The sequence below is a fragment of the Bombina bombina genome, chromosome 2 (assembly GCF_027579735.1).
Source record: "Bombina bombina isolate aBomBom1 chromosome 2, aBomBom1.pri, whole genome shotgun sequence".
In the NCBI taxonomy this organism is placed as follows: domain Eukaryota; kingdom Metazoa; phylum Chordata; class Amphibia; order Anura; family Bombinatoridae; genus Bombina; species Bombina bombina.
In genome coordinates this window covers 229,721,408-229,733,934 of record NC_069500.1, presented here as the reverse complement: position 1 = coordinate 229,733,934, position 12,527 = coordinate 229,721,408, and the positions used below count along the sequence as shown (strand labels likewise).

Sequence of the window (12,527 nt, the reverse complement as noted above, 5' to 3'; positions counted from 1 at the left end):
TAGGTGTTACCGTGTGTGCTCCTGGGTGCTGAATTTCTTATTGCTGGGTTGCCATATCGTTACTGAACTCTGCCTGTCTGACCACTCTGCCTGCTTAACCCTTGTACTGCTGGATTGTCATATCGTTACTGAACTCTGCCTGACCACTCTGCCTGCTTAACCCTTGTACTGCTGGATTGCCATATTGTTACTTAACTCTGCCTTTCTGACCACTCTGCCTGCTTTCCCTTAATGCTGACACCTGCCTGTTCCTAACCATTCTATTGGTTTTCCCCTGAACTTCTATTCTGCTAAATTGCCTTCCTGTTGCCGGACTCTTCCTGTCTTGACCATTCTCTGCCTTCATCTTATTGCCGTGAAGGACTACCCTGTCTACCGTTAGTACTGCTTACCTCATTCCATAAACTCACTCTGTTCTGGGATATTTCCTATCCTTCCACTTGGCGCCGGGATAAGAAGACTACTGGCAAAGTTTTGTCTGATAGAGAAATATCCCACGAGCATTACACACGGTTGGGATATTATTTAACATGACTTGTGCTAACTTTAGTTCACTAATTGTAATCTATCCCAATGTTAGCAATGGCTATTCATTAACTTTTGAAACACAGACCGTGACTCTTGCACAGTTAACCTAGCACAATGTGCATTAAGCACTAACAAGACAAGATACTAGATGTAAAGTATTTAACAAGATATCTTAATCATAGTTCAGTATTAATTTACTGATACATAACAGCAGCACTAGAATAACATCCTATTTATAAGTTTTGAACCTCCTGAGGTAAGTATTCAATATGTTGACTTTGATCCTCGGTTATTCAGAACATTTACACATTTGATACTGACCAAGCCCCAGCTTGAAAAAAGTGAATACCAAAGCACAGTTTAGCCAAGTGAGTTTCTGTTCAGCAGTTTTAAATAAAGTTATTTTAATGCTGGGAGCCAACCATTGCTAGCTGCATTTATTTAACACTACAGGGATCTTATTGTGCATGTTAACAGTTTTAATACATTTGCTAAATGTACTTTTTTCCACTTCATAGAACAGTTCAGGACACCAACTCACTGAACAAAAATACATTGCAATAGTAAAGAATTTGGGAGAAATTATTGAGAATGAAAATACTTTTATGGAAAAAAGTGATAGGTTTATTAATTAAATGAGGGTAAATAAAATACAAGCTTTAGGACTCTATGGTACAACCTTCATGCTGTTCATTCACTGGGTGCTCAAAGCTTGCATTTTGTTTCCTCTCATTTATGTCCTGATTCTCAATAACTCCCAGGGATGGGACAAATCATTAGCTTATTTTACTGAGCTACTATTGTAAAGTAAGTGTCTCTCCTTCCCATAAAGGATATTATGGAACCCTCATTAAAGGGACAGTATACACTCATTTTCATATAACTGCATGTAATAGACACTACTATAAAGAATAAGATGCACAGATACTGATATAAAAATCCAGTATAAAAATGTTTAAAAACTTACTTAAAGCCTCTTAGTTTAGCTCTGTTGAAAAGGTAGCTAGAAAGCCCACTGCAAGTGGGAAATAAGACACTCCCCCCTCCCCCTTCTTTTGCATATGAAAAGACCCTTTACACAAACAGGAGCAAGCTGGAGATTGTAGCTGACGGTATTCAAATAATACTTTGGGGCTTGGTTAGGAGTCTGAAAATCAGAGCAATGTTATTAAAAAATAAGCAAAACTATAAATTTTTTTAAAAAAACAACTTTATGGGCTTTATAAATAGATCATCTACAAAACATTTATGCAAAGAAAAAATGAGTGTATAATGTCCCTTTAATGAGATACACAGTTCCCAAGGTAAACGTTATTGCCTTTTAAACAATCCCTTAAGGGTATCATAATACTGAGAAGGCATATTATATAATCTTGCCAAAAGCTTTAGAGAATTTGGAAAAAAGTTGCCAGAAAGATTAAGCTGAGAATTACCATTAATTTAGCATCCAAATATAAAAATGGTGTTGATTTTTGTGTGTGTTTGAATTAGAACTTGAACTCTGGTGAGTGTTAAAATATAGTAATAATAATAATGATGATAATAATACTAATACATATGATTGTACTTTAAATGAAAATGCAGCTTACCTGTCCAGTGATATTATCACAGTCTCATTAACCTCAGGAATATCATCTGCTTTAATAGTTATATTTATTGCAGTGTCACTCTGTCCAGGTAAAAATGTCACTGAACCATTGAATGGACTTAGATCACTCAATGTGATGGACTTTGCATTAAGGCCAATAGGCTGTAAACTCCAAAAGACAACTGCCTCTCCTCCAGTTCCATCACGATGTAGTGCGATTGAGACCTGAAAAGTAAGCATTGTCTTAGATATGTGGTGTGTTAAATACTGCATGATACAATGTTCAGCATAACAGATATAATATAAGCCTTAGTTTAACACAGAATACCAGAATGTCTTATACCAGGAGTGCCCAAAACTACGACAGCAGTCTACAAGTTGACCACCTTGCCCCTTAAGGTAGACTTCGGGGAATAACCGGGAATAACAATAAAGTGGCTAGCAAGCCCAGAGGGAACAATCAATAGAGTATTTGTCAGCTGGCAAGTGCAGCGGGGATCAATTAGTAGCGTTTCATCTGCCCGTGGCGCCAAGGCTCTATCAGGGGCGGGGTGTAACAGGAGTCTGTCAGGCAAGGCCCGCTAAACCAATGGTACTGTGGGCAAAGCTAGGAGGCATCAGGTTAGTGCACTGGTGAGTACAGCGTGCTAACCTGACACCTCTTAGTTAATCTCCAACAGCACACAGTACCATCAGTTTAGTGTGCTTTCCCTGCCAGACTCTTGTGCTTAGCGTGGCTTAGATTTGATACCAGATCTTGGTTCTGAGTCTCAGCTGCATGAGGAAGGAAGATGCTGGATAAGAGATTAATGACAAAAAGCATGGCATTATACAGAGAGGTGTTTGGCCCTGTAGCATCTCTGTGATAAAGAGAGGCCACTCCTTTACTTTATTTTGTAGAAGAGAGTTTTCTTTTATCACAGGCACCCACAATAGCATGATTACTTAAGGTATTTGTGACAATAAAGCATCAGTAGTCTGACTTATCTATCAAACTGTTTACTTGGCAATTAGCTTTATAAAATAGGCTGTAGTGTGCATGAATGTATGCTTCCCTATTATATTTATATATTGGAAACTGCTGGTTAGGATGGATGGATAATAAGCGCTTTTTGTGGGCATTACATCAGCCTTCCAGACAAGGATAACTGCTTGAAAACAGTGAATTTATTTAAACTATGTTTAAAACTGAAAATAAATGTTTGTCTATCTGTAAAATTGTATTGTATACATTTAAATGGATCTAGCACACCATAGTGTCCCCTTACTGACCTTTTTATTCAGAACTCAACATATTTAAGTATGGGAATATTATCTGACCTTGATAAAGTGATTTCTAGGCCTACTTTGCATCTTTAAAATTGCACCCCAGAGGCACAAAATTCAGTTATTTGTTGTGAAGTGTCAACCAGCACCCTTTATTAAAGGGACACTGAACCCAAATTTTTCCTTTCGTGATTCAGATAGAGCATGACATTTTAAGCAACTTTCTAATTTACTTCTATTATCACATTTTATTTATTCTATTGGTATCTTTATTTAAAATGCAAGAATGGAAGTTAAGATGCCGGCCCATTTTTTTGAAGAACCTGAGTTGTGCTTGCTGATTGGTGGATAAATTCATCCACCAATAAAAAAGTGCTGTTCAGAGAACTGAACCATGAAAAAAGCTTAGATGCCTTCTTTTTAAAATAAAGATAGCAAGAGAACGAATAAAAATTGATAATAGGAGTAAATTAGAAAGTTGCTTAAAATTGCATGCTCTATCTGAATCACGAAAGAAAAAAATTTGGGTTCAGTGTCCCTTTAATGAAAAATTCAAATCCAACAGAGTTGATAGACATACAACAAAAGGGAGTTAAAAGCCCCACATAAGATGTGTTTTGTCCATAGCTTTAAACTTTGTAACTGCTAATTTGGGAAATCATGATACCTTGCCTAGATTATGAGTGGTGCGCTTACTGTAGCGCAAGTGCGATATTTTTTTTAGACTCCCTAGAGCGTCTTCAGCCTCTCTATTCTCACCAGTCCTTATGTTATTAAACAGTATTTTCGTAAATCTGGCATAAGTAGATCTCCGTGACAAATTTGGCCAAAAAGAAGATTACAACTCACTAAAGTCCAGGCACCCCTGCCTTATACCATAGTAAAATATACAGAAATATTGCAAAAATACTTGGATTAAAACTTTTTAGATTGCCTGGAATCAATAGCTTTATATTAAAATATTTGCTGAAAATTATTTCTTTATTGGTTAACTGTTAACAAAATGATGTTGACATCTTAGGCCTTTTCACTATTCATAGGGATTTTATATCCTTATAGCTGTTGTAGTAAAAGCATTCACGTACCAGTAACTGCTATTATTATTTATATATTTTTCTTATTTTTGGTGTCAGGGATAGATCCTTGTTTCCCTGAGCGAATTTTAAATTGTTGGTATTTAAATAAATTGGAGAAATTGATAAATGTAAAAATACATTACATTTTGTACAAAGCTATATAATTTTATATTTAGTGCAAGTTTTCATGTTTGTTGTTTTGGAATTTGTACTATCTCAATTTATAGGAGTATGCAAACATTGCTAAACTGAATCACACTAGCATGAAATCAGAACTTTGTTTAGTTAAAAATAAGTCTACTATTTTTTATGGTTAGATATTAGATACTAAATTTCATAAATTGCATAAAGATGTAAAGTTACAACAAATAATAACTGTAATCTTCTCATTTGTAATTGGTAATTTGTAATGAATACTAAATATTGGTGCTTTGCGAAGGTGGGCTGTGAGTGAAAACAGAATTTACTGATTAATTTCTTTATTTCGGGATGAGGAGAGTTCATAGGTGCCCATAACTGGCTAGATTACAAGTGGAGCCCTAATTTATCAAGTGCCTGTAAATGGGCAAATTTGCATGATAAAAATCCAGCCATTACAAGTGGTTCACAGTAGCAATTCTTCTATAGCAATACAAATAAAAAATAGCATCTTCATTATATGTGTGTGTGTGTTAATATGTGTATATATAAACACATATCAACTCATAAATTTTTATATATAAATATATATATATATATAAGCATATAATAGAGAGAAAAATTCAAATTATATATTAATAATTTGAAAAAGCAAGGGACCTTTATAAAAATTGTATTTCAATTTATTATTTCCCATACACATTCAGTGATTTACTGTATTTGGCCAAGTCAGACAACAGTAACCCAAGTTTAAAAAGAAACAAATCAAGGTTTGTCAGAAATAAGGAGTAGACTGCCTAAGCATGTGTATGCTGATATCTACCTATAGCAATGCGAACACAAGATAGGTCAAATATACCTCATAAACAAATGCAGCTCAAATAACGTACATTCACAGGACTGAGATAATATACATCAAAACCATTCAACCTATAAATGTAACAAAAACAACATGTGCTTGCATAAATAGTCCGTATCGTAGAATACGTATCACAAGTTCAAATATTGTGACTATGTGTCAAAGGTAGATTAGAAGTAGAAAAGAGGGAGCCACATAGCGTAATATTGTTGACTCAAAGTCCAAATAGGTGATTATTGTTATCGCTTACCAGAGATAAATGCACCGTATTATAACCGGTGCTGACAGGCAGGCTAACACTTTCAGTGGTTAGCACACTGGGTGGCCTCAGGCAGGCTGTACACAGGTGGTACTCAGCGTTCGCTTGATTGGTGTGCGTCTGTGCAGCTGATGTGTGAGACACTGCGGTGGATCAAACACTTTGAAACCTTTACCAGGAAGGATCGAAAGAGAACAAAGGACAACTTCCGTGTATAAAATAAAAGAGATTTAATCCATAAAAACTGCTACGCGTTTCTAGACCTACACCGGTCTTTTCTTCAGGCATACAAACAATGGATACAAATTTCTTAAGATAACAATCTTATATACAATTAAAAACGGAAGTTGTCATAGTTTTCAGCAAGGACCAATGGGCTGTAGATGGATACTCTGTATCTCATTTATGCTAATTGGGCTTGGTCACCTGTGAACATCATTAACCTTAGCATTATAAATCCCAAAGGACCCATAAATATAACTAAAACAATTTAAAGAGTCCCGTCACAATCTGCTAAAATAATCACCAATGTATTAGAGTGTGCCTACATAAACGTTTACAATATAATGTGTGATTCGCAGATCTTAATGAAATATAAGTCGAGTATGATTTTGTTAAAACCAAGTGTACCCTCATATAATAAAATGTGAAAGTAAAATTAAAATGGAATCGACTACTGGCTAAATAGCTAATGTTTGAATTCACTTGGGGGATATGTTGTTTCTTTCTTATTCTTAAAACTAAAAATGGTACGTGTGTGAGTGTGTGTAAAGAATGTGATGTGTGTTGGACATGAACCAGAAATGTTATTTTAAACAAATAAATACAATGATGTGTGTATGTAAGTAGAATATATGTACCAAACTCCATTTGGCCAGATGGATATTTAAATATCGATACATAGAATAAAGTGATTGCAGAAATTGCAACATATGGATCGAGTTCTGTTTATTCAACGCTCGATTTCGTATGATGAACCCAAATGATTAGTGTAATGAAATTGATAACTAAAATAAAGTGCGACCCCCAGCTGTGGATCATAATACACAGAGGTTCTTTTGCATGCAAATGTTATAAAACGAACATGCATGTTCATAAAACAACTGGTGTTTCTATGTGTGTATATAGTCTAACACATCTGTAATCAGTGATTATAGTGTAGACCTTTTGTTGTTTAGCTGATTTTGATCCTGTGGTGTCTGAACTTTTGTAATAAGAACAAAAGGGTAAAAATGTCGATTGAGTAAATAATCTTTGTTTGTATTCTTTATTTGAGGAATTAATTTTTGATTTATATTTCAAAAAGCATCTGATGTATCTGATGTGGCCAGTACGCCAAAGTTGATCAGACAATGATAATGTCCAATGGGAATTGGGACTGCTGTTAGTGTGATGTTAGTGTCAATATTTTGCTTGTGTTGTTCTGTACAAAGTGTTTTTGATGTTTGTGAAAGAGAATTGGTTAGTGGATTTGTGGAGTCGATTTCATGTTATTACTAAATAAGTCTATAGGCTAATTCAAGGTGTTGAAATTGTTCTGATGTATTTAAAGTGACCAGTATATCAACGTTATTCAGACTAGTTCAGTGTACTGCATGAGTGTTCGAGCAAATATATTCTATCGTTGGTCATAAGTTTGGTTGTTAATTAAATGCTGCTAAATCTAAATTTGCATTTAAGCCATCAGGAAAAAGTGTTTTTAACTTAAAAATCCAAAAAGTTTCTCGTTGTCTGAGTTTATTCGTTCTATTGTAATCGGCAGACCTAGGGATGAAATCTATAGGTGTGTATTTAAAAGTGTATGGATTGCCTTGATGTTTGCTTAGACAATGGTTTGGCACACTGTGTTTGATTTTCGTTTTCTTACAGTTTTTACAATTACGCAGGTGTTCTCCCCACCTTGTTTTGACTTTTCTACAGGTGCGGCCTACATATTGTAGGCCGCATATACACTCCAATAGGTATACCACAAAAGAAGAATTGCAGTTATAAAAACCCTGAATGGGATATGTATCACCAGTGGTGTGGGATCTGAAAGATTTACTACCATGTTTAATGTATTGACACGAATTACAACTGTTTTTTCCACATTTGTATGTTCCTTGTAGACCAAATATACCATTTTTGGTTTGTGTGTTGTTCTTGGATCTGTGTTGTATAGGTTTAACTATTTTGCTTGGTGCTAGTTTACTTCTCAAGGTGGGAGCCCTCCTGTAAACTATCTTAGGTCTATCTTGTACAATATTTCTTAAAACCGGATCCCTTTGAATGACATGCCAATGTTTGTATATTATCTGATTTATTTTTTGAAAATTGTTGTTGTATTGTGTAATGAACATGATCTCGTCTTGGTTTGTTGTACTGTTGGTTGTTCTTTTGTTTTTGTTATTGTTGAATAATATCTCATTTCTGTTTAACCTTTTCGTTCTTGTTAGTGCGTTGTCTAAAATGTGGACCGGGTAATTCCTTTCCGTAAATCTATTGTAAATGATCTGACTTTGTTCAAGAAAGGTGTTAAAATCTGAACAATTTCTCCTAATGCGTCTGAACTGACTGTACGGTACGTTGTTAATCCAACTTCTGTGGTGGTTGCTGTGGTATTCTAAATAGCTGTTGCTATCAACATCTTTAAAAAAAGTTTTTGATGTAATGGACCAATTGGGACCCCAACTAAGTATCAGATCTAAATATTCTATTGAATCTGGTTGAATGTTAGCTGTAAACGTGATCCCCATGTTGTTATTGTTGAGTTGTGTTATGAATGATTCCGCTGCTTCTAAACTGCCATTCCAAATTAGAATAAGATCGTCTATGTAACGGCCATAGAATACCAGGTTCTCCCCAAGGTTCGCTTGATGTATATAGATCTCCTCAAAATAACCCATGAAGAGATTCGCGAATCTTGGGGCGAACCTGGTACCCATGGCCGTTCCCTTTGTCTGTAAATAATATCGATCCAAATATAAGAAATAATTATGTTGTAAAATGTATTTAATACATTCCAGAATGAATGTTCTTTGGTCCTCAGGTAAAAAGGGATCCTGTTCCAAAAAATGAGAAACTGCCATCAATCCTAAATTGTGAGTGATATTTGAATAAAGCGAACTGACATCACATGTAATCCAAAATTTTTTATCATTAGTGAAAGTGAGATCATGTAATAATTCTAAAAGATGAGTGCTGTCCCTAATGTAAGAAGGAAGTGTGGTAACAAATTTCTGTAAAAATTTGTCAATGTAAAAAGATAAATTGTAGGTCAGATTGCCAATCCCTGCTATGATAGGACGACCGGGGGGGTTATTTTTGTCCTTATGGATTTTTGGAAGATGGTAGTAATGTGCTATGCTAGGATAGTCTGTTTTCAAAAATTCTCTTTCTTCTTTGTTTAAAATGCCCTGTAGTGCGCCTTTATCTATTAATTTCTGATATGTTAATTTGAAAATAGGGGTAGGATCTCTAGGTAGAATTCTGTAATAGTTAACGTCTCCTAGGATTCTCTCTGCTTCTTTAATGTAATCTTTATAATCTTGAATGATAATGCCCCCCCCCCCTTGTCCGCATCGCGGATGATGATATTAGGATTGTTTTGTAAACTGTGTAAAGCTTTTTTATGTCTGTGAAAAGAATAATTGTTTTTTTTGGCTGTTGTTTTTAGTAATTTTTCGCAATCTTCTAGGACCATATTTTGATATAATTCTATATATTTGTTATTGCTAATATTGGGATTGAAGTTAGATTTGTTTTTCACATTGGTGTGTATATATCCTTCAAATAGGTGATCAGTTATGTCTTCAATATTTGTTATAACACATGGTGTTGATTTGTCAGACGGCATGTTGTCAGTTAATATTATTTGTAAATTATTGTTGTGTAGTTGGTCTTTAACTAGTTTTTTGTTTGTAAAATACTTCTGTAAGGATAGCTTTCGTGTGAAATTGTTCACATCAACAAATAAATTGAAAATATTTGGTGAATTAGGTGGACAAAAGGAAAGGCCTTTTTTAAGTACTCTTTTTTCCTCTACAGATAATGTGTGTGATGATAAGTTAAAGAGGCCCTGATCTAGTCTGGATAATTCCGCTTTCTTGGCGGTAAGGCCTCTGCCCATCCTGCCTCGTTTTCTGTTATGAGAGGTCTTTTTGTTGATCTGGTTGGAAAATTTTCCGTTCTTGTATTGTGGCCTATTCCTAAAAAAGGAGGTGGTGGATTGCTACTGGTACTAGGACTCTCGTCATCTCTTATGGTTAAGAGTGGACTGAATCTGTTGTGTTGTTCGTATTGTTCATACGGTGTAGTTGGGGTATGTGGGTTCTCATTGTTAACCCAAAACTGGTTAGATGATGAGTTGATTGTTGGTCGTCTAGACTGATGTGTTGTGTCATTATGACTATTATAGTCATGTCTACTGGAATTTTCAGCCTGGAATCTATAATTGCCATTTTGATTTCTATTGTTTCCTTGGTATGTACCTTTGTGATGATATGTTTGAGCTGTCTGGTAAGACATGTTATATGAGTCCTTATTGGTGTTGTGCCTAAATTTGAATTATCTGTTATTATAAGGCATATGATCTCTATTAGAAGATTGGTGATAATGTTGCGATTTGTATGAGTGTGATTGGTATGGGCCCTTAGGAGTAGGATATTGATTGTGTTGTGCTCTGTTGTTGGATGGAACCCAGTTGGATCTGTGTTGGTCTTCATTATTTGTTGTTTGTTCAAAATCAGATTGCGTAGTACTGTAATGAGGTCGAGTATGATGTGTGGGATGATGTGAATTTGATCGGTTTTGGAGGGAATGGGAAGGTCTATAATAATTATTATTGCTCCTATTGTGTTGTGTTGGTCTGAGTTCCTGATGGTCATATGTTGGAGAAAATTTAGCCTTGCGGTTAAAAGTGTATACACTATCATTAATGTAGTCTTCATGGTCCCTTTGTAATTTTTTATTTTTAGTTTGGACAATGTTTTCCTGAAACCTGTCTGTACGTTCGTTAATTTCTTTCAAAATCTTATTGTAATCCGGATTCTGCTGGTAGACTCTAAGGTCTGTTTGTATTTTTTCTATATTAGTACTACTCTGGCTATAAAGTTGGCGTCTGTGTTCTATTAGAATTTTTATTAGACTAAAGGAGCACTCATTGAGTGCCTCATACCACTTTTTTAAAAGTACCGGATCGTCTTTGAATGAACAATGTTTCAAAATCCTAAGACCTCTAGGAATGTATTTAACCTCTGTGTATTTTTCCAGAGCTGTGAGGTCCCACCAGTGTCTGTGTTCTTTGTTTAGTTCTTCCTCTAATAAATAGAAGAGGTCCCTCATGGGTTTGATTTCATTGCTTTCCAATATAATGTCTGAAATGTTATTATCTTTTGAAAGATTGAAACTGAGTCTTTTGGAACTACGTTCTTCCTTGGATTGCATGGTGTGTAGTGGAACTAAAAGTAATTACTAATAAGTTCTCCTAGGATTCTAGAAGTGAAAGTGCTATAATAAAAGTATGTGTATGTGGAGGTGTAAAATGTGACCTAATAGGCGATGCGTGAATGTTCAGTGTGAAAACCGAATATGTAATAGGTGTATGCACTGGTCAGTGTGAGACAGAGGTGTGTGGTTTGTGGATATCACAAGTGGTTTGAATATTAAGTGTATATGTAATGTGTTTCAAAGTAATAATGGGGTTTTATAGAGGTTTGATGTTAGTTGGCCGGTGCTGCAAGTAACACTCTGGTTGATGGAGTCTGATAATATAACTGGGAAAATGTGTTAATGATAGATAAAACTTGGTGTGTATACAAAAAGATGTAATATTGTGCTGCTAGCTCCCAGTGTATTAGTTCAATAAGTGAGTGTTGTGTGTGACGTGTGCTGGTAATCTCTAATTGGACGGAGATGATATGTGACTAAAACAACATTTGTGTGACAGAATAATATGGTGCAATGTTCATGCTATCGAATAACAAAATGCAAGACGTAATGTTACAAACATGTAATGTGCAAACACTATTTGATCTCTAATTAATGTATAACCCTTTTCCTATATAAAAGGTGAACTAAACTAAACAAATGTGTCAAAAATGTGATATAATGACCTATAAACAATTATATAGAACAATTGTTAAAAAATGCAATTGAGAATACAATTTGAAAATAAAAATTATATATATGAATGAACAATTGTTAAAATTCACAGTCTGAAAAACGTGATCTAAAGAATAAGCTTGCTACAACTCATAAAATCGATAGTTCAGTTGTTATTGTGAATAGCTGCAGAACCCCGAAAATGTACCACAGGAACTAAACAGTCATGAAAGGGGAACCCCTAGGGGAACCGTGAGCGGGGTGCGCTGAAAAAAATAAGTGATTTTGGTCTAAGGACAAACCATATTAGTTCATGTGAGATGATGGTGCTGAATCTTGTAAAGCAATTAGATGTGCTGGCGGCAACATATCCCCCAAGTGAATTCAAACATTAGCTATTTAGCCAGTAGTCGATTCCATTTTAATTTTACTTTCACATTTTATTATATGAGGGTACACTTGGTTTTAACAAAATCATACTCGACTTATATTTCATTAAGATCTGCGAATCACACATTATATTGTAAACGTTTATGTAGGCACACTCTAATACATTGGTGATTATTTTAGCAGATTGTGACGGGACTCTTTAAATTGTTTTAGTTATATTTATGGGTCCTTTGGGATTTATAATGCTAAGGTTAATGATGTTCACAGGTGACCAAGCCCAATTAGCATAAATGAGATACAGAGTATCCATCTACAGCCCATTGGTCCTTGCTGAAAACTATG

General features: G+C 35.1%; 1 protein-coding gene across 1 annotated transcript in view; it reads right to left on the bottom strand.

Annotated features, from left to right (window-relative positions):
* Positions 1-12,527, bottom strand: part of ADGRV1 (adhesion G protein-coupled receptor V1) — a 1,190,013-nt gene that overhangs the window by 1,049,113 nt on the left and 128,373 nt on the right. The window contains 1 exon segment of the mRNA XM_053699719.1: positions 2,118-2,341. Within this exon segment, the coding sequence (XP_053555694.1) occupies positions 2,118-2,341 (224 nt within the window).